The sequence below is a fragment of the Equus przewalskii genome, chromosome 15, assembly GCF_037783145.1.
Source record: "Equus przewalskii isolate Varuska chromosome 15, EquPr2, whole genome shotgun sequence".
In the NCBI taxonomy this organism is placed as follows: domain Eukaryota; kingdom Metazoa; phylum Chordata; class Mammalia; order Perissodactyla; family Equidae; genus Equus; species Equus przewalskii.
In genome coordinates this window covers 56,172,453-56,200,207 of record NC_091845.1, presented here as the reverse complement: position 1 = coordinate 56,200,207, position 27,755 = coordinate 56,172,453, and the positions used below count along the sequence as shown (strand labels likewise).

The following is a 27,755-nucleotide window of genomic DNA, read 5'->3' as shown; positions in this document are numbered from 1 at the left end:
GCTACAGAGACCAAGCAAGAGACTCATCTTTGAGGAATGTTATAAAAGATAATACGTCAGAGAAGAGAAGACTTTTTTCTGTTCCTCTAGGGCCATGGGGTGTGAGAAGAACTTAAAAGTTTCTACCCATTTCCTTGTGTAGCCTCCTTCCTTTTGAGTGTCATGATTTAGATCTGTTTAAAAGGATTTATTTGAAAGAAACTTCTCATACCATAGGAGCAGTTTGTCTCTCTCTCTCTCTCTTAGGCTTTTGTAAATGAACAAAGTAACCACTTGTCCCACACAGGCTGCAAAGGGAGGTTTGGTGTGGGTTTTACTGTCCATTCAGGCTCTGTTTGCAGCTGGTTGTAAGTGAAATCTTTAGAAACCACACAGCGGGAATCCTTTGCTTGGGGCAGGGGGTGGGGAGAGAACTTTGAAAACCCTATTGAAACTCTGAGAGCTGTTGGGTAGAAACTGTTCTTTTTAGACTTCCTCATGGGCAGTACGGGAAATAAACACACACAGGAAGTCATTTAGCCTCTCTGTGAACTTCATGTTGACATTTGCTTACCAAAAAGTTTCGTTGTAGGTACTTAAGAAATTTATATGTGTGTGTGTGTATACATGTATGCACATATATGTGTATCTGTGTATATAAACATTTTCTATTCTCCCATATCACCACGATTGTAATGTGATGCTAGAAAATCAAATTAACAATGAGAATAAAAGAATAATGCAAGAAATACAGATGTGGATACCTTTTACAACACTGTGTTTTTAGGAGTAGAAGCTAGATATATGTTATAATTCCTAACAATCTGCTGATTGGCCTTTCTCACAAGTACCAGGTAGTGTTTTACACTAGGTGTTTGACCTAGAATGTCATTATTTATATGTAATGTTTGGTTCACACTTTTCATCTTTACTTATATGATTCTTGCTTTAGAACTGAAACAACTTTAAAATCTTCGATAAAGGGTCACTGAATCCCTAATGTCAACTGGAAATGCTGATTTAAAAGGCCAAAGGAGAAGAACAATAAATACATTTTACAGGTAAAAATGAAGGTACATGGATAAAGAGAAAGAATAGCAATGTCCAAAAAGTAACCATTTGGTTGCTAGGAAGAGAAATCCACTCAAAGAAGTAAATGCAAAGGAGAAATCACTGGAATGGTTCATGGGATTCCTAGGGAACATGTTACAGGCCTTATGGGAACCAGAAAGCCCTTGGTTTCTCTCTCCATCTGGGCCACATGGTCTCTCAACTCTCCTTCTTTCTACATATCTGCTCCTTTCACTTTGTGTAGTAGTGGTCATTTAATTGCAATTTCTACTCAAGATCCCTTAAGCAGGAAAGAAGGATTTAATATCTGGATACAGGAATATCTTATGGAATTCAGGATCAAGAGTACAGCCAGGTGTTGCAAGAGACTGGAGCCAAAAACTATAAAAGTCATCCAGAACTGGAATGTTCTTTCCATTTCCTTTTAGCAAGAGTGTCTCTTGTCTCTGTTACTGTCTATAGTTTCTTTTTCTCCCCATCCCCACTCACTCTCACTCTTGCTTCTCACACCCCTTCCCAGATGGGCTTTGTTTGTTTCTGCATTCATACAACAAAACCCCAGTTCTTCGTTTATACCACTTCTTAGTCCAAGTGCCCAGTGAAGATTTATGAGTCATTGAATGGCAATTCCATATTTCCAAGAGAAGTCATCTGATTGGCCCAGGTTGGGTCAGGTAACCACCTGGTTCAATCAGACTCAGGTTGAGAAGGTCACCTGGGGTAACCATGTCTGTATAATATAGGCATATGCTGTGTTCAGCCGGAGCTGTGGGAAGACTAGTGGGCAGCTAAGGTGGTGAAACACATCCGCTACAATAATTATTATAGGACTCTCTGCTCTGTTAGTACATGCAGTATAGTCCATATATTTTAACAGTATTTATTATAAAGGATATAAATTCTCCTTAAGACTAACTTTAGCAGTATTTTTAGGTTATCATTGGAATATACTTAAAGTAATTTCAGTGTAAACTTATTGACTATATTTCCAGAATTATCTTGCAATTTCTTCCTACTGAGGAGGATGTTCACTAATAGAGACCAAGCAATTTTTAAAGGAGACAAATGTGGGCAGTTTCAATTGGCTAATGTGTCATCACTGATGATTGAACTTGAGTTAACTTTACACGTGATGATATTACCAAAAGGGAAAAGTTTGGTATTATTCCATAACAGTGAGTGGTGCTCATGCCTGCATTTCACGACAATTTTGTGCTCTTTTGGATCATTGACTTTCTCTATATATTTATGCTAACTTATACCTATAATGGTTTCTCTCTTAGTCTCTCTTTCAGAGTGGAGTATGTGGTTTATTCCTAAACCTTATTCTTTGGAGATAACAAGTTTTTAATCACTTAATCAACCCTAGTTCTGCATCTGTTGAATCTTTAATCCTTAGCTCTGTATCCTTTCTAGCTGTGTGTCCTTAAGCAAATTTCCTAAACTCTGTACATCCCTGTTTCTTCAGTAAAATGTAGATAACAACACCTGTGTCATTGGATTGTTCTGAGGATTCAGAGAGACAATGCGTGAACGTGCAGCAAGTGTTCTATGAACAGTTCTTATGACTACTACCATTGTGCTTATTCTCTGAGAGGTGGAGAGGTGGTTGTAGTAGCTGCCTGTGGTGACCACATCACATTCCCCCAACCCCATCTTGGGCTCATCTCTGATTTCAACTGCAACTCTGGTGGACAGTTCTTGTTCACCAAGCACTGACAGCATCTTATCTGAGTTTACCTGTGTATCTTTCCACTTTCTGCCCCAGGGCCTCCTCTGATGCCAAGAGACTTCATTCCCCCATGTCCAAACACAGCTTGGAAGTGCTCATTTCCTTGAGGGTAACCGTTACCCAGTGGAGGACAGAAGCCAGTCCCATCTTTCAATGACAATTCTGGGTGGCATTTTGAACACTTCTCAGAGGCCTCAGCAGAATCCATTGCTTTTTAACTTACAGCATAGATCCCCAAAACACACATTAATATCAATTTTTCCCCTGACTTTCTGATCCAGTCTCATTATTCCTTCTCTCCCGATTTTTGTAATTAATCTCCCTCTCACCACCACCCCCCCCAAAAAAAAACCCGCAAACTAGTTCTTACCTTAGAATCTGTTTTAGAGAGAATCCATACTATGACTGCATAATAATAGGGTGGTTTAAAGCATGGATTGTAGAGTCTGCTGGATTTTAATCAATTACTTAGTAGTTATATGTCCTTACATTTGAAGTTACCTCATTTCTTTCTGTCTCGTTTCCTCACCTATAAAATGCAGATAATAATAGTAACTACCTCATAATATTGTTATGAGTAATACATGAGTTCTCATAGTGTAAATATAAAACACTTAGAACCGTGTCTGATCAGTAGTAAATTGCATGTAAGTGTTATGTCTTAATATCCCCTTGCAGCACTCCTTCAATTATGTCTAGAATCCTTAGTGTTAGTTAATCCCTTCTTCCTCATTGCCTTGGCTGCATGCGGCTTCCTTCTGCCCCTCCCTTTATCTTTCTTTTGTTTGCTCCTGCTGACAAAGTAGAGAGAAAAGGAAGTGCTCCCTGGAGCTTTGTAATTTCTGGAAGCATGTGCGAGGCCCTTCTTTTGTGTCGTGTTCCATTTTTGTTGCTCCAACAGCCCTGACCCCTGCTCTGTTGGCAGACACCAGATAATGCTGCCAGCTCTTGGTTATTCAGAGGCACTTTATCCAGACTCTTTGCTCTTCTCTCTGGCTGCCTGCCTTTTGGCTGTTAGCTGCTTCCTGGCATTGCTTTCAGAGGGTGCGCCAAGGAGGGAAAAGATAGCGGAACTCAGATTAGACAATTATGGAGTCTAGAAAATTAGGATTTTTGGAGCATTGGGCTTCAGTTTTCTGGGCCATCCCTATTCTCCGTTACCATGGAAAATTCAGAATCAGCCTTTTGCAGTGGCAGTATATTTCTCTTTGATTGAGATATAATTAAGACATAATTCAATGCACAGATCTCAAGTGTTCAGCTTGACGAGTTTTGGCAAATGTCTGCATTCACGTAATGACCACTCAAAATAAGATGGCACACATTTCCATCACCCTAGAAAATTACCTTATTCTGCTTTCTAATCAATTCCCCTCAAGTCCCTCAGCAACTACTTTCTAATTTATCTTACTAGATATGTTTTCCTCATCTTAGGCTTCATATAAATGAAATCATATATATCTATTCTTCTGTCTAGTCTTCTTTTATTTTGCACAATCTTGAGATTCATCCATGTAGTTGTGTAGTAGTAGAAATTTGGTCTATTTTATTGCTGAGTAGTATTCCACTATATGAACGTACTCTAATTTTTTTCCATCTATTCTCCTGTTGATAGACATCCGAATAAGTTCCAATTTTGGACTATTATGAATACAGTCACTATGCACATCCTTATAAAAGTATTTTGGTGTAAATATATTTTCTTCTAGTAAATAACTAGAGGTGGAATTGCTGGGTCATAGTGTGTTTAATTTTATATGAAACTGCCAAACAGAGACCATACCATTTTACCCTGCTACTGACAATGTGTAAGAGTTCCGTGTCCTCAATAACCTCACCAACATTTAGTGTTGGCAGTCTTTTTAGTTTTGGCTGTTCTAGATGAGTATGAACTGGTATCTTATTGTAGCTTTATTTTATATTTTCCTGATGACTAATGACTTTGAGCACCTTTCACCATGCTTAATTGGCCATCCCAATGTCTACTTTTGTGTATTGTTCTTTCAAATCCTTAATGGTAGTAGTCAAGTAGTAAGTAGTCAAGGCAATGTAACCAATCTTTTTGAGCTGCTGCTCTCAATCATTCAAAAAGAAAATGTGAGTATCTGAGGTTGTATGGCAGACACAAAGAAGTTCAGAGAGTCATAGTCTTGGTACCAAATGCTATCAATGCTCTGCCCATATGCTCCTGGCACTTACTTTTCCAGAGCATGTCAACAAGGTCCTGGGACTCTCAATATGAGAACGTTCTTCTGCCTTACGTGTGGGGCAGTCAAGAAATGCCAGGTATTTAATGCTCTCAGCAGCAGCCCTCAGGAAATGACAAATGGGAGTTGGAGGTTAAATATCCCAGCTTCTTTGCACTTTGGGTAGAATAACTGAAGCACATTCTATACTGTCTCCTAGAGTCCCCAAATGAAATCAAGCCTTAGTTCTCCACAGTGCTAACTTATTCAGTGATGCAAACTTATTGACTCCTTCTTTCTCTATCACATTTCTCATTCTCCTACTGATTTTCTCTAGGATCACTTCCAAAATGAATTACTTATACTCAAGTTCTTATATTGTGATCTTCTTCTGGGGAAACTGAAGGGGAGCAGAACATGCCACCCCAAAATATGCCACTTTGGCATGCAGATTATTTTGAGCTGAGGACAGTAAGACCCAAAAGACTCAGGAAGAGCTTTTTACTTCCCCCTTAACTGCCTAAAAGAATTTAGATAGAGAGCTGGTTCAGGAAGAGAGTTATCCCCAGAGATAACTGCAAAGAGTATGGGCTTTGCAAGTTGCAGGGAGCTCGACAGGGTCTTTTTGTTCAAATTCCTCTCTTTGTCCCATTGTCTCTGCATGGCATGACAAACAATTGTTTAGCAAACATTTGCTTTTCCCATCTTCCTGTGAATTGTCTTCTTTCTGTTTGAAGCTCCAGACTTCTACCCACTTCTTATTAGTTCAGGATGCTATATAAACCTCATTCGCCTGACTATCTTTGAGCCTCTCATATCTTTGTGGGGCTCCCATACATATAGAATCAAATTTGTTTTCCTCCTGTTAATCTGTCTTATGTCAATTAAATTATTAGACTAGCCAAAAGAACCTAGAAGGGTAGAAGAAAAATTTTTTTCCTTCCCTACAAAACACAGCTGAGATACCCATCCTCAAAGATGTGCGTTGGGACAGAAGAATTGTGTGAAAGAATAATTAAGAGATTTGATGAGTTATGCTGATGAAGCTATGACTTGATTTCCTGGGTAGCCACACAAATGAAAGGGTCAGTGACCGTGGCAGAAAATCAGTAATGTTAGTGCCTAGCAGAAACAAAAGTCCCTACAGGCTGGTAGCTGAGGGTTGGAATAGATTTTCTAGAAAAGGTAGAGTCTGGTAGGGTCACTAAAGTGTGAACTGAGAGGAGGAGAGAAGTATGAAGTAGATGGGTTGTGACGGTGGCATAGACATACTAACCATATCTGGAGTAACAATCTATCTGAAGCTTGAGATTACATGGAAAGGAACAAACAATAAGACTTACAATGTTGCTTAGGATCAAATTAGAAGGAATCTCAAAGGAAAGACTAATAAGTTTAGACTTTGTCTCATAAGCAGTAGAGAGTCATGGAACATTTTTCAGCAAGGAGTAACGCAAAAAAAGCAGGTTTCCAGAAAAACTTATCTAGTGTCATTGTAGACAGTCAATCAAGGCTTAAGGTAGAAGGTTCTTGATGTAGGTTTAGTAACTCTGCTATAAACTAATAAAACTCTAAAATGGGTAATGGTAATAGAAAGGACAATATCAATTCAAAAAGTAAAAGATCCAATAGACCTTGGTGACACTGATAATGGAAGTTGGAGGACAGATAAATAAGTCAATGTTGTTCTAAGTTTTCAAGGCAGTTGTTTTCAAAATATTGTCATAACATTAACAGAAATAAAGAAATTATGGGGAGGTAAAATTTTAGAGTATAACAATTAATTTATTTAACTTTATGCATGATAATTAAAACTTTGGTTCCCTTTGTGGTGATTGATAGTTATACATTCAAATCCAGCAGATATTTTGAGATTTGAGACTGGAATTCAGGAGACAGTTTGTACTTTTACATTAAACCTGAGAGGCATCTTCTTAGAAGTAATACTTAAAGCTTTGATGATGAATAAGATCACAAAGGAGGAAAGTTAAAAGAGTGAAGAACACAGAACCGAGGATTAAGCCCTGGCAAAATACCTCATTTAGGGAGAACAAAGAGAAAAAGAAGCAAGTAAGTGAGCAAGAAGGTACACTCAGAAGTGCCATGGAGTCAAAAGGAAAGATGGCTGCAATGATGAGGGAATAAACACTATTAGAGGCTTCAAAGGTCAAGGAGGATGAAGACTCCTTGAGCTGTGGAAAAGGCAATACAAAATCTTGACCTCATTAGGCTCTCAGCCTGGTTGGACAGCTGAAATTTACGTATCTAGGGAATAATACAAAACAACATAATCACTTGCTAAAGTGTTTGAACCACACTGTGAGACCTATGTGAGGGCAGGAAGGCAAGGGGTCAACACAAGCCAGAGGCATCAGGAATGGGATCAAGTACAAGGTGTAACTTGAGTATGAGCTTTGCAAAAGAGGGAGAGAAAGAAATTTGCAGGAGGAAAACCACCATGAATAAAATCATTGAGGAGAGACTGATGCTATGTAGGAACATAATTAAACTTGAGATGAGGGTATTTACAAACATATTTATGCACACTCTGCCCACTTTCCCAAGAATTTTAGGGTCCCTGAGCTAATCTAAATGTGAAAACAGATAAAGGACTTAACCATGCCTAGTCTTGAAGGAGCTACTCATAGAATCAACTGAGCTAGTGAGAGTGATTGATTTTAGTGACCATAAATGCAGAGCAGAAGAATCCAAGACATTTTTGGGGCCAAAGGTAGTTTTGTGATTGGACTCATTTAGTCTTTGAAATGGCTGTGTATGTGGTACAGTATCAGAGGTTTTTATATAAATATGGAGCTTCTGCACTTAGAACCAAACACAAATATTCTAATTTTATAAAAGTCCACTATAGCTTCTCCAACACAGGTTTGTCCTAGGGAGGTATGCAGTTCTGTATACCTTTTTATTGCTGTATTGACACGTCTCATTGAACTATTGAACAGTTGGATAGCATACATGGTTAGGATTATGATGGGAATGAAAGTGGAGAAAGACAGACAACCAAATAAATTTGTCTACCTTAACAAAGTTGTGGTCTCTAGTTTTTATTTTAAATATTTTAAATTGTTAACTACCATTGAATCACTGATTTAAATTTTCTTTTCCCTTTCTAAATATTTTGAGTGTTTTGGGAGAGAAATAGTGAGTTTGAGTTGCTGAGGTCCTACTTTCTTTTGGTTACTCCAAGATGCCCAAACCTGTCTTCAGAAAAGTTGTTCCTCTGAGTATCTAATGGTTTCAGAGTCTAGCCCAATGGGAACCACAACCTTGAATAAAGGGTTCTTCCCCACTAGGTTTCCTAAATATAACAGTGATGAGATTAGTACATTTTTCAGTGATTGAGTTGGCATGTGCCCATAGATTTATAAATAGAATTTATTGTGAAAGTTACTATGCTACTTAGGTAAGTAGCTATTGCAATTTCATGATAGAAAATGTTCTCTGAAAAGAAACTATATGCCATGGCCATCTGAGGACAAAGAAGGACAGAAGATACAAGTGAGTTTTATTTTCTGTTCATTCTACCCTATATACAACTATGAACAACCAGATATATTTAACATTTGGCAAATTGATTGATATTTTCCTATTCGTCTATTTTTAATTACATTGGTAGGACCAGTTGGGGGTAAATGACGATTTCAAATCCCTCATAATTTTACTGTCTTTAGGCAATGAAATGGTGACATGTTGGAATATGCCCAGATTTCTGGTGATGTCTCCCACAGGAGTGCAATAGACTCATGGAATTTGAAGAGCATTTGGAATAAGAAACCAGTCTGTGCCTCAATCCAATCCGCATAAGCTAAGATTCTTGTTTACTGCATTCAGATGAGGCTAATGGTGAATTTCTAAGGTGAAGGCTGTGATGAAAGGACGTTTATGTGAATGAAAATATCACCATTGCTGAGGAATTGAAAATGCCACCACTAAAACATATCTGATTTCTGAAGGATGGAGTTGCATGTTGCAACTGTAAAAAAAAATGTTTTCAATAAGATCAATTTCAGTGAGCCTTTGTGCTTTGTGATCCAGTCAAAATTCTAATAGTGAGAATACACTCTTATCCTAGGCAGAACAGTATTTAATGCCTCTTCTTAAGAAATCAACCATTTTCCTTAACCAACTGAGTCCATGATCATAGGTGAGAATGCATGCTGCTATATATAGCTGCCTTGGGTTTTATGCAGAGCTGTCTTTACATTGCATTTCTTTCTTCTTGATAGTCTAGCTCCACAGTGAGAGCCTATCAAACTAGTAAGTCACGAGTGACCATGAGCCCTGGCTTCAGCTCCCAGTGGAACAGCAGTCCACCAGCCTGGAATACATACTCCTTTCCAAGAGCAAGCTTGCACTACCAGTCCCATGCCAGCTACACCTACTGTACTGGACACCCTGCAGTAAGTACCCCATTTTTCTGTATTTAGTACAGTGGATGCTTTATGTATGTACATTTTGAATTCAGAATTGATATTTCTTGATTAATTGGGCAATTTTTCCAAGGCTATAACTCTTCTAAGGCAAGAATATGCTGCTTTTGAGTAAAAGAGATGGACAATGGAGAACTGCTTAAGTGTTTCAATGACAGGTGTTTGGATGATCTTTGCTGAAAACGGTTTTGTTGAAAGTCATTTCTAGGTGAAATAGGTTGGCAGAATTTTCAGACTGGTGTTAGTGTGGAGTCTGAATGTACGTATGTCTCTGGTTTTACTTTCTGGCTTCTTCCTGGCTGTTGCTTATGAATTTAGCTGGTTGCTTTTGTGCTGGGAGAGGGTGTCTTTCAAAATGGTACAGAGGAGTCACTGGGGCCTGTGAGTCCCCGCTTTCATCAATGGCCTTGTTGATATAGTTAAATAGATATTAACATATAGATTTAAACTCATCAGTAGGGTATTTTCCAGTTACTACTACATAGAAGTCTGAGGTTGTTGGCATAGATGACTCAAAGGGCAAGACAAATAAAGCTGTAGTGGGGAAAAGTAAGCTTACAGAATTTGAGAACGTTTTAGAATAGGGTGTCTGTTTCTGCCATTATGTTTTTCTGTGCCTCAATCCAATCTTCAGAAGTTAAGATTTTTGTTATTGTAAATTACACTTGCACACTTGGAAAAGGTCATGATGAATGTTGATTAGGAAGACCTCTGTTTGCTGCTAAAAATCTAGACACAAGACTCCTGGGTAATGAGAGAACTTTGAAAGTGAGTCATGCCAGCTTCTCATAGTAACTCCTCCAATTGTCAGAAACTGTAGACATGGATTCTTCAGCCATTCAGAAGGCCCATTGTGGACTTCTGCACTTTGGCTATCCTCTTTGCATTTCAAGATTATGGAATTATAAAGTGTCCCTGGCTTCTAAATTGAGAGAATGTGTCTCCAATATCATGTCCTAAAATCACTTAAAAGAAGACTCAAGGAGTCCACTCAAAATGTAAATTGGTATAAATTTGTTAAAAGGTGATTTGGAAATAACTATCATAATTTAAATCGCATATACTTTTGACTCAGTAATTAAACTTTTGGCATTTAATTGGACATGTACAAGGATATATGCACAAGGACAACGTTAGCAACATTTTTGAAATTATTTGGAAAAATGACCTAATAATCCTTATTTACTGTCATTCATCCCTTGTTTAAACAAAAATTTGTTAAGCCTTATTAGGTATTTATTACATCCCAGCATTCTTCTAGGTGAAAAAGTCACAGGAGTAGACCAAACCAAGTCTTGCCCTCATGGAACTTCCACTCTAGGGAATGGGGAAGCTAGTAATTATGTAAATGAACATATGAATAAATAAAAAGAAGCAAACAAATCAGAAAAATATATAGTTGTGTTAAATGCTACCCAGAGACTCAAAATAGGTTGAAATGATAGAGAATAGCTGGGTGGCTACTTGAGCTGTATGGTTAGCCAAGTTCTAACTTGAGAGGCCAGGTTTCATCTGAGATCTGAATAAAAAGAGATATAATGATGCAGGGTTCAGAAGGAAGAATGCTCTAAGCAGAAGAAACAGTGTGAAGGGCCTGAGGCAGGAGTGAGCCTGGTTTTTCGCTATACAGAGAAAGCCAGTATCCCTAGAGTGTCGTTGGGGGAGAATGGAGGGAGTTAAGCTCAGAAAGAAAGACAGAGGCCAGAGTATGTAGCGTTTTGTAATCTAGAGTAAGGAGTTTGTATTTTATTTAAGTACTAAGGCACACCACTGGAGTATTTTAAGCAAGGAAATTATATGACATAATTTAATTTTTTTTTAGGACTCACTGTGGCTATGAGGTGAAGAATTTCTGGTAGAGAAACAAGAAGGAAATCAGGGAGTCAAATTAGGAGAGTACCAGACACATACACACGTATACACACAAAGGCATGACAGCATGCGTGTGTGGTTACCTCTGTAGAACGGAATAGAAGTTCTGTAGTAAAAAGAAAACTAACCTTTTCTTATATATCATTTGATCTGTTTGATGTTCAAACTATATGCAACTTGTTTTCATAATCATTAAAAACACCAAGTTGCAGGGTCCCGTGGCCGAGCGGTTAAGTTCGCGCTCCGCTGCAGGCGGCCCAGTGTTTCGTTGGTTCGAATCCTGGGCGCGGACACGGCACTGCTCTTCAAACCACACTGAGGCGGCGTTCCACATGCCACAACTAGGTGGACCCACAACAAAGAATATACAGCTATGTACCGTGGGGCTTTGGGGAGAAAAAGGAAAAAAATAAAATCTTTAAAAAAAAAAAACAAAACACCAAGTTGCAAATATTTTGTATAAAATTTTCTTTAGTTACCAGTTCCATATCTAAAATGTTTCATTAGCTTCTCCCTTCAGTCATTATTTGTCAAGCCAGATTATGACAAATTATAATTTAATGAAATATTTCAATTCATACTCTTATTGGCCTCAAGGTCATGTAAAAGTAGCTGACATTCGTTGAGCACTTAATATTTTCCAAGCTTCGTACTAAGTGCCTTGATGTGTAATATATATGCATACATCTTCAAAATAGCCCTAGGAGGTAGGTATTATTCTTGTCATCATTTTAAAGATTAGTGAAATGAAGCTCAGAAAAATTAAGTAAGCTAGTAGTGGGGTCTGAGATTCAAACACTGGCTGTCTAGCCTCCAACCAGTATTCTTATCTGTTGTATTATGTTGCTCCTTACCATTGAGTCCCTGTGTCTTTATTTACATGCTGGGAACAATTCCATGATTGTACCCCAGGCTGAACTCTTCATAATCACTTAGTTTAAATTTGCATGCTACCCCTTAGAGAAGTGCTTATATTTATAAGATACTTGATTTTAGTTCTTGGAGGTAGGAACGAAGAATAGGTGCTATCCTGTCTTGGAAACCACTGGGATAATTATAATATGTCTAGCCACTTTTTGTGCTTTAAAATCTAGAAACTGATACTTCACTGAGAATAAAATAAGTCAGATATAGAAAGTAGGAGCAAAAGATAAGAAAATCCTTAAAAAATAGTCATGGATGTTGTACTTCTGATTTCAAGGATACTCTAATGATCAGTTTTAAAGCCTACTTGACATTCTTTCATTATTTTAACATTTAAACTTTTCTTTCAAATGTTCCTCTTATGTCCAGTTGATGGCTTTAAACTCTTGCCTTCAAGATCATTCCCCATTTAGCTCTCCTTCCGCCTTGTAAAAGGAATGACGTTGTCTGAAAATACATCAGAGGTTCCGTATGGGGAGACTTGGAGAGCTGGGTTATGATGACAACATCCAAAAATGTTGACTGCCTCCTAATTTTTACTTGGGTCCATATTACAAGCCAAAGTACTAGAGAAATATTTTGGGCTCCAAAATGTGAGAGTAGATTCCATCATTGCCATGCAGTATAAGATCCACAGAGGTTTTGTGGTTAAAACCACAGAAACAGAATTCTTGTCTGAATAGATTGCCAGTGATTTTCTTGAGTCATATAATTTAGTAGCCTTTAGTGAAGCTATAAATGCTCTGTCTGCCTTGTAAGATTCTGGCCCTTTTCACTAAGTTACTAGGTCGATTGAAGACTTCCAGCCCTTTAACTAATTTCCTGGGGTTACAAGGGTGTCAGCCAATGTGATATTTGTGTAGTCAGTAGATGTGACTCAAAAGCTTTCCTTTTGCTTCCATTCTCCTGCAACTGAGGAATCGTGATACACTATGAGTGTCTGGTTAGTTAACTTGAAATTGGTAGCCTGTAGAAATCTCAGAATACAGCCTCTCCCTGACAAAGTAAAGATTTTCTCAAAGCCCTATAGTACATCACTATATTGGTTTCCAGTGGCTGCTGTAACAAATTACCACAAACCTGAGGACTTAAGACAACACATATTTATTCTCTTATAGATCTGGAGGCTAGAAGTCTGGAATGGGTTTCACTGAGCTGAAGTTAAGGAGTTGGCAGGGCTGTGCTCCCTCAAAAGCCTCTAGGTGAGAATCTGTTCCTTGCCTTTTCCAGCTTCTAGAGCTACATTCCTTGTGTTCCTTGGCTCTGGGCCACACTTTCATCTTTAAGGCTAGCAACATAGCTTCTTCAAATCTATTTCTGCCCCATCTTCACACTGTCTTCTCTGTCTGTAATCAAATTTCTCTCTATCTTTCTCTTATGAGGACACTTATGGTGACATTTAAGGGCTCATTCAAATAATCCAGGATAATCACCCCATCTAAAGAATTCTTTACTTAATGACGTCTGCTGAGTTCCTTTCCCATATAAAGTAACACCCACAGGTTCTGGGGATTAGGTTGTGGACGTCTGGGTGAACTATTATTCAGCCTCATAATATCCAGTGACTCAATGGCTAACTTCTGAGCCATTAGGTAATATTTGAGGGCTTTCTGAAATTGATGAGTCTTCTCACTGAGGGAGACAATGTGAGAGGGGTTTTTTGCATGAAAAGAACTGAAACGGATACCTTATGGCAGTTCAAAATTATTGACTATCGCTAACATAAGCTTGATTCTTCTGAAACCCACCATCTTTCCACTGCTAAAATGAGATAACTATCCCCTTGATAACCATTCCAATACGTATCTTAAAAGAAAAATATGCAGACAAGGTTATTAAAACTCTACTAATGTTTAACGCATTTCGCTAGTAAATGAAGAAACCATGCAATTGAAAAACCATGTTTAGGCATCTAGGACGGCCCCTTCAACTTGGGATATAAAATGGCAAAAAGTAATATTGAAAATATTCAAGTAGTACAGTAATATAACTGATAAAATAAGTCAAATATTAAATATACTGTACTCAGTTATCTAAGGAAGTTAATGATATATAATGCAAATTTCTTACTTAGTCATATTATTTGTAACATTTAATTCATAAAATCATTCTAATAATTTCCAAGTAGTATATTGACTAGTGTGTTGATTTTCATCTTTCATTTGATACGTTTATCAGCAGCTAAAGAATAACCCAGTTTGCTTCCTGACTTGGGGACCTACATCAGATTTCCAACAACCTCCTATGGATTGATAGCCATTAAGCATTAAGTGACTGGGGATCGCGTTAGTCATAAAAGAAGGGACATCGTTGGGCTGCCCTGCATACTAGCTCTCTCCTTGCATCTGTTCCTCACTTGCACCTTTCTCTTCTCACACCTAAAATGGTGTTATCATTTTGGTGATCACTCTCAGAGAGCGGGAGAGGGGAGGTGGGAAAAGATGAAAAGTAGATGGGGATTACCTGATCCTCATTGCTGAGGCCAGGAGCCTCTGTATTACTTTCTCTTTCTCTGGTGAGGAAGCACAGTATGCTTCTGTGCCCCATTGAGGCTAATCGGGAGACAGCTTGTGCCAACCACAAGACAGTGATCAGGTAGAGCCCAGTGAATAATGGGGACAAAGCAGAAAGGACTAAAGAAAAAAAGGGAGAAAGAAAATTTAAAAAGTAATAAGAGTATTCTCAGAGGGTGATGCTCCCTAGAGGTGGAGGAGTGAGGAGGCTTCGACTATAGGGCTCTGTCTCTCCTGCAAGAGAACAGCGGACAGCGGGGGAAGAGTGGGCAGCCTGGGTCTAGAAAATATGCAAGGGAAAGAGTGGAGACACAGCACTGCCTTGCCAGAGGACTCTCTCTTTTAGTCTTCAAATAGGTTTCTAGGAGATTCTCTGTCTAGAAACTCGTTTACAAAGCACAGGGACAACTGCCTTCCATTGGGAGATAAGATGTCAAATAAAACAAGGGTTTTACAAACCTATCAGAGGGGACGTTATCCCTCAATGAAGGCATTTGCTGTCTATGTCCATGGCAACTGTCTATATCCATGGCGCCCAGTAGCCTTACTAGCTGCTTCCTGAACCCAGACCCTACTTCTCCCCATGGGCTGGGACAAGCCTTTCTTTTAGAGGTTTACAGAAGAGACTGGAAGAGGTCACAAGTTTCCTTTTTATGCTTCAAGTCTATCTACCAACTTTGGAAATAGATAGCAAATCCTCTGTAACAGATTCCCTAGCTCTGTGCTCTAATACCCATGCCACATGTCTTGGAATCACAGCTGGCTTGCTTGTGGTTTCTGAGATGAAATACACATACTGGAATTTAGATTATTGATTATTTTTATTGGTAATCCCAATTACTGTTATTCTATTTACTAACGTGTGGACGTGTTTCAATACTTTAATAACTGATATGGCTGGACACTAGCTTAATAGTAAATCTGCACAAACTCTTGGAGCTATGGAAAACTTTTCAAGGAGTACTGAAAATGGAGAGTTTTCAGTGAAATAATGACCAGATCTTCAGCTTCCATGAATTCTCTTTCGTAAACAGATTCACCTGGTAACTTACTAGTATTCCAATATCTAAGGTCACCATACATCCCCATTTTCCTGGTTTATGCTTATTTCCTAGAGTAGTTATTAATAGTATTCCCTTGGTGTCAAGTTTGGAAGATATATTATATGGTCTCCCCACCATAGCCCTTTATAAAAGAAAGCATATTCCTTGCACATAAATCTTACTTTGGTCTATTGCCTGTGGGTGTAAGAACTTCCCAGGGAGCAGCAACAAAGGAGACGCCTCATGTAATGATTAATCAGGCACCATAAACCAATGGGGCTTCCAGTCTTTCTCAGCTGTATATTTATCTCTGTGCTAAGGGAGAAGAATAGTGTATCATGATGTGGAACTTTACGTTCTTTGCAATTATTTAAACTCGTAATGAAATTTTTAGATAACTTAAAAATGAGAAAGAGGGTATGTAATTTTTCAAAATTCTTCTAGGAACACATGAACAGAGTTTGAAGACCACTACTCAATGGTAATTTTTCCTAAACTCTTTTTTCGCATCGTGGAGGCTCCTTACAGTGAAAGAAGCTGTTCACAGCTCAGGACTCTGGCTACCCCAAACCTTGCCCAGCTGCTCCAAAGGCCAAGAGATTACCTGTCTCTGCATATCTGTATCACTTACATATTATATTACATCTAAGGCTATCCCTTCCCCCTCCCATCAAAAAATCTTCTACATAACTAAATATACAAAGCAGATAATAACACGGTTACTTTAATTAAAGTTGACAAGAGGAACTTTATCAGTTAGGATTCTTTTGCTGCAAATAACAGAATATCCAACTGACAGTGGCTTCAAAAAGATAGATAGATATTAATTGTCTTGATAAAAAGTCTGGATGTAGAGGTACACATTTATATTTGCCAATATGGCTGCAATAATACCACCCATCCCATATACTTTTCTGCAATTGCCATTCTCCCATCAAGAAGTGGGATCTAAATGCTCTCCTCTTGAATCTGGGTAGCCTTTGCAACTCACTTCTGCCCAATAAAATGTGGTGGAAGTGATGCTGTGTGACTCCCAGATAAAGGTCAGAAAAGGCCATGCAGCTTCTATCTGGTTTTCTTGAAATGCTTAGTTTCTGAATGCTCTCTCTTAGGACACTCCCTTTCTCAATGCAGTCACTATGCTGTGAAAAACTCAAGCTACATGGAGAGGCCATGTGCAGGTGCTTTGGTCGATAGTTTCAGTTGAGCTCAGCTTTTGAATCTTTTTCACCCACATGCCTGATATGTGAGTGAAGAAGCTTCTAGATGCCTCCAGGCTCTAGCTGTGTGAGCCACTTCTGGGTATTTGTGACTTCCCATCTAAAGCTCCAGACATGAGAGGCGAGAGAAAAACCATTCCTACTGCGCCCTGTCCAAATTCCTGAACCTCAGAGCTGTGAGCATAATAAAATTATTGTGGTTTTAAGTCAATAACCTGGGATAGTTTGTTACTCAGCAATAGTAACTGGAAGAATGGGTATTTCCAAGTTTGGTGCAGCAGTTTATCAGCATCATCAAGGAAAGTCTCTGTTCTGTCTTTCCTCTCTGTCATCCTCAGTGTGTTGTGATGTCACCTTTCCTCGGCAAAAGATGAAGCCCACAGCTCCAAATATTTCATTTATATACCACAGTACCCCAAAAAGGAAGGAAGAGAGCAGGGGACTTCCATCTTGCATTATTGTTTTATCAAAGAAGAGGATCTTCCCTAGCATTCCTTTGGTACATTTCCCCTTATATCTCATTGACCAGAACCGGTTTTCCTGTTCAACTTTAGACTAATAAGAGGCAAAAGAAAATATACTTTCCAATGTTGGTCTAAACCATGCACATTTAAATCACTTGGGGATCTTTTTTAAAAAAAATAACTAATCCCAAGCTTAACCTCCAATCAATGAAAGCAGAACCTATCCACGTGAGTCTACTGTGCAATCATAGCTGAGAATCATTGGTTTAGAAACTTGTTACTGAAAAGTGTGGTATGTGGACTAATGATATCAGCACCACCTGAGAGCTTGTTAGAAATGGTTCAGTCTAGATGTGCTAAATATGAATCTGCATTTTATCAAGATCCCCAGTTTATTTGTATGCAAATGAAAGTTTGAAAAGCACTGGTTTAAACAAACTATAATTTATCACCAGGGCTAGGCATATTGTTACCTAAATGAATTCAGGGTTCTGATAGTAGAGAAAAAGGGAAATGATAATTGGGAAAGCAGCCAACAGTGTCTGCTATAGGGGTGCAGACTTGTTTTATTTTGCCTCCCCCAGCATACTCTGAGGCATCTTTCTAGAAGATTAAGTCTCCTTGGAATACAGTTTTAAAAATCAGACACTAAAAGCCAGTTCCTGCTTTATTACAATTTATAAACGCAGACTTGAATCACCTGTGGTACTTCTGCTTCTCTGTGTGCCTGGTCTGTTGCTGCTCCTTTGCACATGGCTCAAAGAGCCATGTACTCTTGGTCTTATTGTCCTAAGCTTTTCTCCTTCTTTTGCATAATCCTTCAGGGGCTAAGGCTTATTTCACTAAAGTGTGCTTGTTTCCTGACTATACTTTTTTAGTAGTCTAGTACTCATAGATACTACCTAGAGAAAGCGAGTTTTAGCCATGACCCTTCCACACTCCTAAACTTTGAACGAGGTCATGTCTTCACTCAGAAAACATTGAGTATATACTGTAAGCTGGACATTGTGCTAAATGAGCACAATGGTAGGAGGTAGGGTAGAAGTGGAAGGAAATGAAAAATAATACAAAGTGCCCATATTTTCAAGTTACTTAAAAGCTAATGGAGAAGAGATTTGAAGAAACAGACTGATATTCATGATGGTAGCAAGGTTCTAAACCAATGGTTCTCAAATGCTAAATGTGGGGACCCTTGAAACAATGCAGGTTGAGGAAATTGCAGTCACATGATGGCTAGGCGTTTGAACTCTGGAATCAGGCTGACTTGGGTTCATTTCCCAGCTCTGTCACTTAGTAGCTGGATGACGTAGGGCAAAGTTATTGAACCTCTCAGAGTCTATTTCGTTCTCTTATAAAATAGGAAAATTATGTCCTACTTCCTCAGGTCATTGTGAAAATTTAATGAGATAATACATGCAAAGCTCTTTAACACAGGCTTATTCCTTATAAATCACTTAATAGGTAGAAGTTATGTTAAAATAGGAAAGAAATCAATTTTAAGTTGGGTCATCAGAGAAAGCTTACAGACTCCCAGTTGGCACTATTTGGATGGCATCTTCTTTAAGACCCTGGGACTCAGGATTTGAATTATTGACAGCCCCTCAGGTACATGAAGACTAATTTGTGTCTGCCTGGAAATTTCAGCACTTTTCCTTCGTTTGCTGTTGAACATCACGCTTTAGTAGACAGAGGCCAGGAAGGCATTATAACTTTGCCCGGAGTTAGTCACTTCTAGTGAGAGTTAAGATCTAAATGCCATTTGTTTCCTGTGGTTTTCTCCCCAAAAGCAATGTTTTACAGATAAAATTGAGAATCCAGTTATGCTGCTCCCTTCTAACCTTTAGTTTTCCCACACTGTTTGAAGAGGTGAGGTTTCATCTGGTGCATTTCATGCCCTTTGTTCATTTCTCAGCCATGATAGTCTCATTTCTCACGGCCAGTTCTCTCTTCTAATAGTCCCTTACCCCATCTCCATAATACATTTCTTGACGTTACTTAATTATCAGTATCCAAAACAGATGTTCTGGGGAATGGTTTCAGCCATCCATCCAGGCTTGGTCCATATCTCTTGTTGCAGAAGCTTGGATTTCATAAGACGTTGGAACTCCAGGCAGGGTCTCATGCTACTCAATCTTAACTCCGACAACTCTCAGTTCTGTATGTTTGATTTTTTAAAAATCACTTGCCTTGATAATTTCTAAAAATTAACATTAAAATTGATTAAATGCAATATAGCGTCACACTAAATAGTAAATTTTAAATTCATCAATGAAATATTACCTTATAGAAATAAACTATTTTCAGAGACTTCAGTTGGTAGCATGGCATCTTGTGCAATTTGGTGATGACCGCTGGGGTGAGAATAAACTCTCTTTGTAACAAGGAATCTCATGCATGAGAAGAATTTAAAGATGATAAGAAAAAAAGTGGCACCGTTGTTACAAAAAGGCACATGAAATGGAAGGTTTTGGTTTATGATCAGTGCTATTCTAAATGCTAGGGCTGACATAAATTACCAGATTTGTCTGTTATCTGTTATCGATGTGAGAGAAGCCTCTTAAATATAAACTTGTTAAGCTGAGTCTTTGAAAGAAACCAGGGGAAAATACGCTTCCATTGTAATGAATCCCTTTTGAAAAAAAAACTAATTTTAAGCTTAAAAACAAAAGGCTCTGATTAGCTTCCCTCACGCTTTTAGGGAAGGCAAATTTTATCAATCACTTTTGTGAAGGGGCTTTCAATGCCGCCTCTTAAAGCCAAGCTTTGCAGCAATCACAGGCAGTGAACTTGGATGGCATCAGCGCACCAGCTCCGCTCATTGGAGTGGCTCCATAATCATTCGTGTATGAAGATCCATTGAGTCTTGTCTTTTCTTTTCAGTTACAAAATTAGTGCAGGTTCTTTTGGGATAAACATTCTAACTTTTCAAATATACCTTAAAGTTAAAGTAAAATTCCAATTTCCTCCTTCCCTAGTTGTGGAAGATGATTTATCCTTTTAGACACTTTTTGGTTGTGAATGCTTATTCTCCTTCAATAGCTCTTCAAATTTAGATGTTTATTTAAATACTAATAATGGAGAAATAATAACAAAAGCTAACAAAATGTGCACCTCTAGACTCAACAGCTAGCTTCAGAAATAAACCATTCTGGATACTTTTGAAGCTTCCATATGCCCTGTGTCTCCATCCTAGCCCCCTGAAGTAACCATAATCCAGGATTTTATCTGAAGCATTTCTTTGCCTTTCTTCATAGCTTTGCCGTAAATAGGTACTTAAACATATCATTGCCTAGTTTTGAACTTTATGTAAATGTAAAGCATACTGTATGTATTTTGCAATTTTGCACTTTTTTTGTGCAACTTTCTGCTTTTGATATCCATCCATTATAATGTGATTAGTTATAGTTCATTCAATTTCGCTGTCATATTATGAAATTGTTTGAATGTACCACGATTGACTTATCCATTTTAATGTTCATAGTATGTGGGTTGTTTCTTGTTTTTACTGCAGTGAGCAATGCTGCTGAGTTCCTGTCTCCTGGGATACACATTACCTATGCCAAGGAGTGGAATAGCTGGGTTGTAGGGTATGGAGTATTCAAATTGTCTAGGCAATGCCAGATTGTAGCTGTACCACAATTTATGGTTGAGAATGAATCCCCCATTTCTTCTTGTGTGAAAGAAATGCACTATCTTTTCTTCATTTTTCTATTGAGATATTTGTCTTTTTCCTTATTATTTGTAGAGTTTCTTTAAATAGCTGGATAATAATCTATTGACAGCTCTATATATAGTAAATATATTCTCTACGTTTGTTGCTTATATTTCATTTTTTATGGTGCCCTTTGGTAAACATTGTTCTAAATTTGAATGTAGTGAAATTAATCAATCTTTTTTTAATGGGTCATTCTCTTTGTGTGTTCTTTGAGAAATTCTTTTTTACCACAAGGCAGGTAACGGCTTCCTCTTCACTCCTCTGTCCTCCTTCTAGGATAACTGGAACAAGGAAGCCAAATCTTTTCCTCCTTTTCATAAGAAATTCACCCTCAGTCATCCTTTTAGAATTTTTGCATTGGAAATTTGAGGGATGATTAAGAGGGTTCGTACATTCGGTGCAGTGTGTTGTCATGTACCCCACCCTATCTCCTGGTTTCTCTCATCTTCTTTCTCAGCATGATCTATAGAGCAACCAAGTAGTTCTCCGGGAAAGAACAATGCCACATTTACTCAGGTCCCCATGCGATCTCAGATTCTATCCCAGACAAGTATATCAAGGAATTTCTTTGGAACAATGTTATCCCTGAGAAAATTCTGTTGAAGTTGAAATAGAACCTAACAGAGATGGAAGCCCATTATACTTACTATTCTGGAACTTCCTTTTCTTCACTCATCATGAACATCCTTCCCTTGCTAGAAATATACAATCTATATTCCTTTTAATTGTTCCATAAAATATAATATGGTTTTATAATGAAGTATCTCAATATTCCTTTATTAGGGGCCATTTAGGTGGTCTCCAATTGTTCTTTAGTATCATAATGACAGGGTGAACATGTGTATGCATACATATACAGGCCTTGTGTGTATATATATATATGTATCCCTATATATCTGTGAGATTGTTTCCTTAGTACTGTTTCAGAGAAATGCAATTGCTATGACTAATGATATTTTCGTTTAAACTTTTTATGGTAGCTGCAAGGTTGCCTTCCCATCGATGTTGACAAGTGTATGCTTTACCATACTCTAGCCTATGTATTAGATACTGTCAGTCAATTAGACTTTTGTTAACCTGGGTGAAAATGGTATTCTATTGTTTTAATTTGCATTGCTCTCATCACTGGAGAGGCCAACCGTCTTTTCAAATGTTTATTAACCATTTATAATTTTTTAAGAATTTAGCTCCTTCCCTGAATAAAATTAGAGTGACAATATAAAGCAGTGTAACTGAAGAGGTGTTTGCCATTTTACTGCATTGTATTTTCATCATAAAAGCAACAGGATTATATTCAAGTCACTTGCAAATTGCTATTTTTGTGGCTATTTGTTAACCTAAAACATCACAAACTTAACCATGTTAAAAAACTAATGTAGGGGCTGGCCCCGTGGCCGAGCGGTTAAGTTCGCGCACTCCGCTGCAGGCGGCCCAGTGTTTCGTTGGTTCGAATCCTGGGCGCGGACATGACACTGCTCATCAAACCACGCTGAGGCGGCGTCCCACATGCCACAACTAGAAGGACCCACAACAAAGAATATACAACTGTGTACCTGGGGGCTTTGGGGAGAAAAAGGAAAAAATAAAATCTTTAAAAAAAAAAAAAAAACTAATGTATTTGTCTGGGGTTGCTACCCAAAATCTTTTAGTTTTGGTGTTTTGAAACAAGAATAGATTTTCAAAACATTTTCACCTATGTTATCTTGTCTGAACCATTACATGCTAAATATTTTTAAATCAACAGAGGTAATTTAAACAAAACAAAAGGACAACAAAATGCTTATTAATTTATTATTGCAAAAATTCTTTTAACAGGTGTTATATATTCAGAATTCTAAGCCCTCTTCCTTAGAGCAAGTTTGTGGCAAAAATATTTTTATGTTAATGACAGAAGGTAATAAAAGCATACATAAAACTCAGGAAAATTACAAAATTCAGAATAAGAGGGAACATTTGGTCGGGTACACATGTACCTCGACTCTTTGGTAATGTTCTATTTTTGAAGGTGGGTGATACAGACACAGGTATTTGCATATATGCTTTATGCTTTGTCATATTTGTAAAATATCTCTTCAAAATTAAAACCTCAGTACTTGTCTTTTTCCAATTCTGCAGTGGCACATAAAAAAGGATTACCACTCTAAAGCTTAATGATCACATCTGAGGGGTTCAGATGCCAGTATATTTGGCAGCAATTCAGTGCAAGGATTGTAGAGCCAATTCACCAATTCTGAATGGCCTGAATGCCTGTAGTTAATCTGGCACAGGCCGACACTTCAATGATAGCAATTACTAGAATTCTTTTAGTTCATATGGCACCGCCAGTAATAAAAGTTCTTAAAGGCATCTGCAGGAAGGGATGAAAAATAGGGATGGTACATGACTCAACAAATCTACTCAAAAGCACTCTGCTAAAACATTTTCTTGAAATTTCACCAACTGTTCTCCTTGATTGATAGTTTACCTATATTATAATATAGACCTGACGCTCACAACCTTATCCTTCTTCTTAAATTGAGACCATCAGTTTCTTAAATCTCCCAAATGTGTTTGTTTTCAATGCTTAAGGGTAAGTGTGAGGAACTTCATGTGGTCACATATTTCGACATCTGCCTCATTTTGAAAGATAGTAGATTGAAGGCTAATAATTGTCAGTGTTGCATTTAATAGTTAAAATGCATAGGACTATTTTGTGAAGCAATCTCTTCAGAATGGAGAGCTCTATCTTGTTTAGACAAGTATAACTTTTGTTGGCAAAGATTTTTACTGACAGACATGAATAAAAATGTAACGTCAGGGGTGGGGGACACACGCATTTAATGGTACACATTTAGACCTGATATTGGCTTTGCTTTTATTCTCAGGTATCACAGCAGAGATTTACCCCGTAGCAGCATTGCGCTGGAGTGGTGTTCAGCACCGCTATCAGTGGCAGTTAACATTTATGGCACAATTCATTTAGGTTTTTATGAGTCCTTCATATTCCCTTTATGATCCCAAACAGGAAATGTCAGTGCAGGGAATGAGTAACACTGTACACCAAAATCTCTTTGATTTTCTTTTTTATGTTAATATTCATTAAACCTCTAAACCCAAGAGGTGTAGTTTCCTGAAGAAACTACAGGAAACTAGAGTGTGTACACCTTGGAGATCTTCAAGCATCATCTAAATGGAATTTCTTACTGCAGAGTGATTTCTTCTTAGACTTACTTTGGGAGAATATAGATTAGGGACAGAGGCTTGATATAGTTTGGCACATAATACCATTAATGTAATTTTTTTCTTATTTAACCTGTACTTGTTACACTTTATTGAGTACCTACCATCTTAGCTAGCTGGGGCTGCTATAACAAAATGCCATAAACTGGATGGTTTAAACAATAGACATTTATTTCTCAAAGGTCTGGAGGCTGGAAGTCTGAGATCAGGGTGCCAGCATGGTCAGGTTCTGATGAGAGTTCTCTTCATGGCTTGTAGATGGCCAACTTCTTCTGTGTGCTCACATGACCTTTCCTTGATACTTGCTAGGAGAAACAGGGAGAGAGAGAGAGAACAAGAGAAAGATAGACATTTCTCTCTACCTTTTCTTCTAAGGCCATGGATCCTATCATAAGGATCCCACTTTCATGACCTAATTACCTAATTACTTCCCTAAGTCCTCATCTCCAAATACCATAACAGTGGGGGCTAGAAGCTAGAGATTCAACATATGAATTTTAAGAGGACACAGACATTTAGCCCATAACAGCTACTATATGCCAGGCAATTTTCTAGGTCCTGTAGCATACTTGTTCAGTTATTCTTATGGCTGGTTGCTGTAACAAACCCCAAAATCTCAGAGGCTAAACAAAAGAGAAACTTATTTATTATTCATGTAAAGTTTGCACACAGTGATTAGGGTGCTAGTTTCACTATACATCCCAAATTTACAATCCCCTAGAGCCCTGGAGTCATCCCCAGGACCTTCTTCATTCAACCTGCAAAGAAGAGAGGAGAGAATAGAGAATTGTAATTGACAGGTCTTTGTGGATTTGGCCTTGAAGGGGCACACATCACAGCCATCACATTCCATTTGCTAGGAATGTGGCCACTTTTCCTGCACTAGAGAAAAACGTGTTTGGTGAGCATGAAGCCAGTCTCTGCCAAATGTGCTATAATATTGGGCAAGACAGATGAGGTTCTTAACTTGTATGGAGCATCCATTCTGGTGTAGCATGATAGACATAGACACGTAAACAGACATATAAATGACAATTACGGATAGTGGTGAGATAGGGATGAGTGCAGCAGAAAAGATAACGAAGGCTAATGGGATTCCGCATGGACAGCAGAGGGAAGGGAGCTCTTCTAAATAGCATGATGAGAGAAAAAGTCTCTTTTAAGATGAAATTGCATTTGTGTCCTGAATGAAGGGAAAGAGTTAGCTAGGCAAAGACCTAGAGAAAAGCTTTCCAGACGGAGGGCAAAAGGCCAGAGTCAGAACAGGCTTAGTGTTTTCGGAGTTCAGAGAAAAAGTGAGACTAGGCCAAACTTATTGACTGAGACTGGGCATGGTATGAGCAGAGGGGGAGCCAAGGGAGTACCTTATGCATGTCCTGGAGGTCTTCCCCGGTTCTAAGTACAGAGGCTTTTGCTAAACATTTTGGGTACATTATCTCATTTAATTTTTCAACAAATCTGGGAGGTGTATATTATTCCCCCTTTTAGAAACAAGGAAATGGAGTCTCATAGAGTTCAAATAGCTTCTTCAGTATCACACAGCTGATGAAGAATTAGAGTCAGACTTACACCTATGTGTGATTCCAAAGCCTAACCGTGATACAACTGTGTTCTCAACCAAGTTCTTAGTCAATACTGAGAACTCATTTTCTATTCCACTTGTGGAATGATGCAAAAGAGTGTGCTCTGCCATCTTAAAATTTCTGACAACTCAAAACTGTTGAGACTGTTCCAAAACCAATGTATATTTAACAGGGAGACATTCAAAATATTTTTCATTTTTAACATTTTCCACAATAAATATGTTTTGCTCTTATATTAAGAATTTTAGTCATACTTATTGTTAATTACGAAATTATTGTGATGTAAGAAAACTTCTGAAACAATGCAAATAATTTTATACAGAAGTACTGCTCTCAAATATTCCCTTCTCTTGTAATGTATAGCAACCTTGTTCCAAATTGAACTCAGAGGATTGTCCAGTGCAGCTTTTGGTAACCTATGCCTTTTTTTTTTTACCAGCATCTAGCTGCTGTTTTTAGAGTTTATATTTATTCAAATTGACCCCCACCTTCATTCCCATCTCTATTTTCTTGGCGTCTAATTTTCCTTAAGTTTAGGTATTTAATTAGAAACTCATTCTGAAGTGTAGATTAATAGGTTAAGTCAGTACTGAGTCTCCCTCAAATCTAGACCACTGGAAGTCCTCAACCAGTTAAGGGTGAAAGATACCATGAAGTCCTATTCTAACCCTATCATTCAATGTTGTTTTCAATGCCTTTCTTTATCTTTCATTTTATTTTTCGCTCATGACATCTTTTGTCTAAGGGGGACAGACACAAGCTCACTCTTGAACACTTGGATACGAAAGTAATTCAACAAGAGACGTGTATGTGGAAGAGTTGTGCTCTGATTTATTTTCCATAAGTGATGTGGGTTGACCAGAGAACAGGAACCCTGTAATGTGTTGCTGTATGTGGAAAACTTCTACTTTGGAAACGTAGTTGGTAAAACTTTGAAATTGTCGTATGATATGTACACCTCAGGATAGAAAGTCTCCCTTTTGTTCTTCTTTATTCTACTAATGCCTAACAAATTCAAAAGACTTTTAAAAAACAATGATTTTTTTTTTCTTTAAGGATAGGAAGAGCTCTGTAATTATTTTCAGGGGAGATTAAATAGATATAAACACTTTACATGGCTGAAAGAAGTTGAATAATATTTTTTAGAACAAAACTAAAGGCATTTAGACCAGGTAATCTCTACTGACATACCACTATCTCCTCTTTACCCTCCTTCTTTCCTATTATCTCTTGTAAGGTTGACACTGTAAGATGAAGAGAGAATATATTGTTAGAAGACCTAAATTTGTGTCCTGAGTCTTCCATTTGTTTGGTTGCTGACTCTGTGCAAACCATTTGTAAATTTTGACTTGATGTTCTTCTCTGAAAAGTATTATAACATAGGTGAAAGCACTTAGTAAATGTTTAATGTTATATTAATGGGAAAACATCAATATCATTAGAATTAAATTTTTCTGATTCAATTATTAAGTTCCTCTCACTCTGTTTATAAAATCCCTGTCTATTCTGAACCCTGTATCATTCCTGGACCATCCTAACTTCTAAGCTCTCTCTAATTTTGCTTCATTCAAAGCAAAATTCTTATAGAATCAAGGAAGCAATTTTTAAGTGTAGACAGAATCATAGCTCCATTCATTTATGCATTCCTGCATCATGCAGCAACTCTCAGCCTTCCTTCCTCCATCTCCATCCTTGCCCCTCCATTCTTCCTGGTCCTATTTGTCCCTACTGTTCCCATCTTCCAGGCAAATGCATTCTATTATTTCCTTGGATTTGATGAAATTTA

At 38.0% G+C, this 27,755-nt stretch overlaps 1 protein-coding gene across 7 annotated transcripts in view; it reads left to right on the top strand.

Moving 5' to 3' along the window:
• The window catches only part of RBMS3 (RNA binding motif single stranded interacting protein 3), a 1,256,175-nt gene that overhangs the window by 520,614 nt on the left and 707,806 nt on the right, over positions 1-27,755 (top strand). For all 7 annotated transcript variants that reach the window (XM_070575925.1, XM_070575921.1, XM_070575924.1 and 4 more), the window contains one exon: positions 9,213-9,386. In XM_070575925.1, the coding sequence (XP_070432026.1) occupies positions 9,213-9,386 (174 nt within the window). The remainder of the gene's footprint in view (positions 1-9,212; positions 9,387-27,755) is intronic.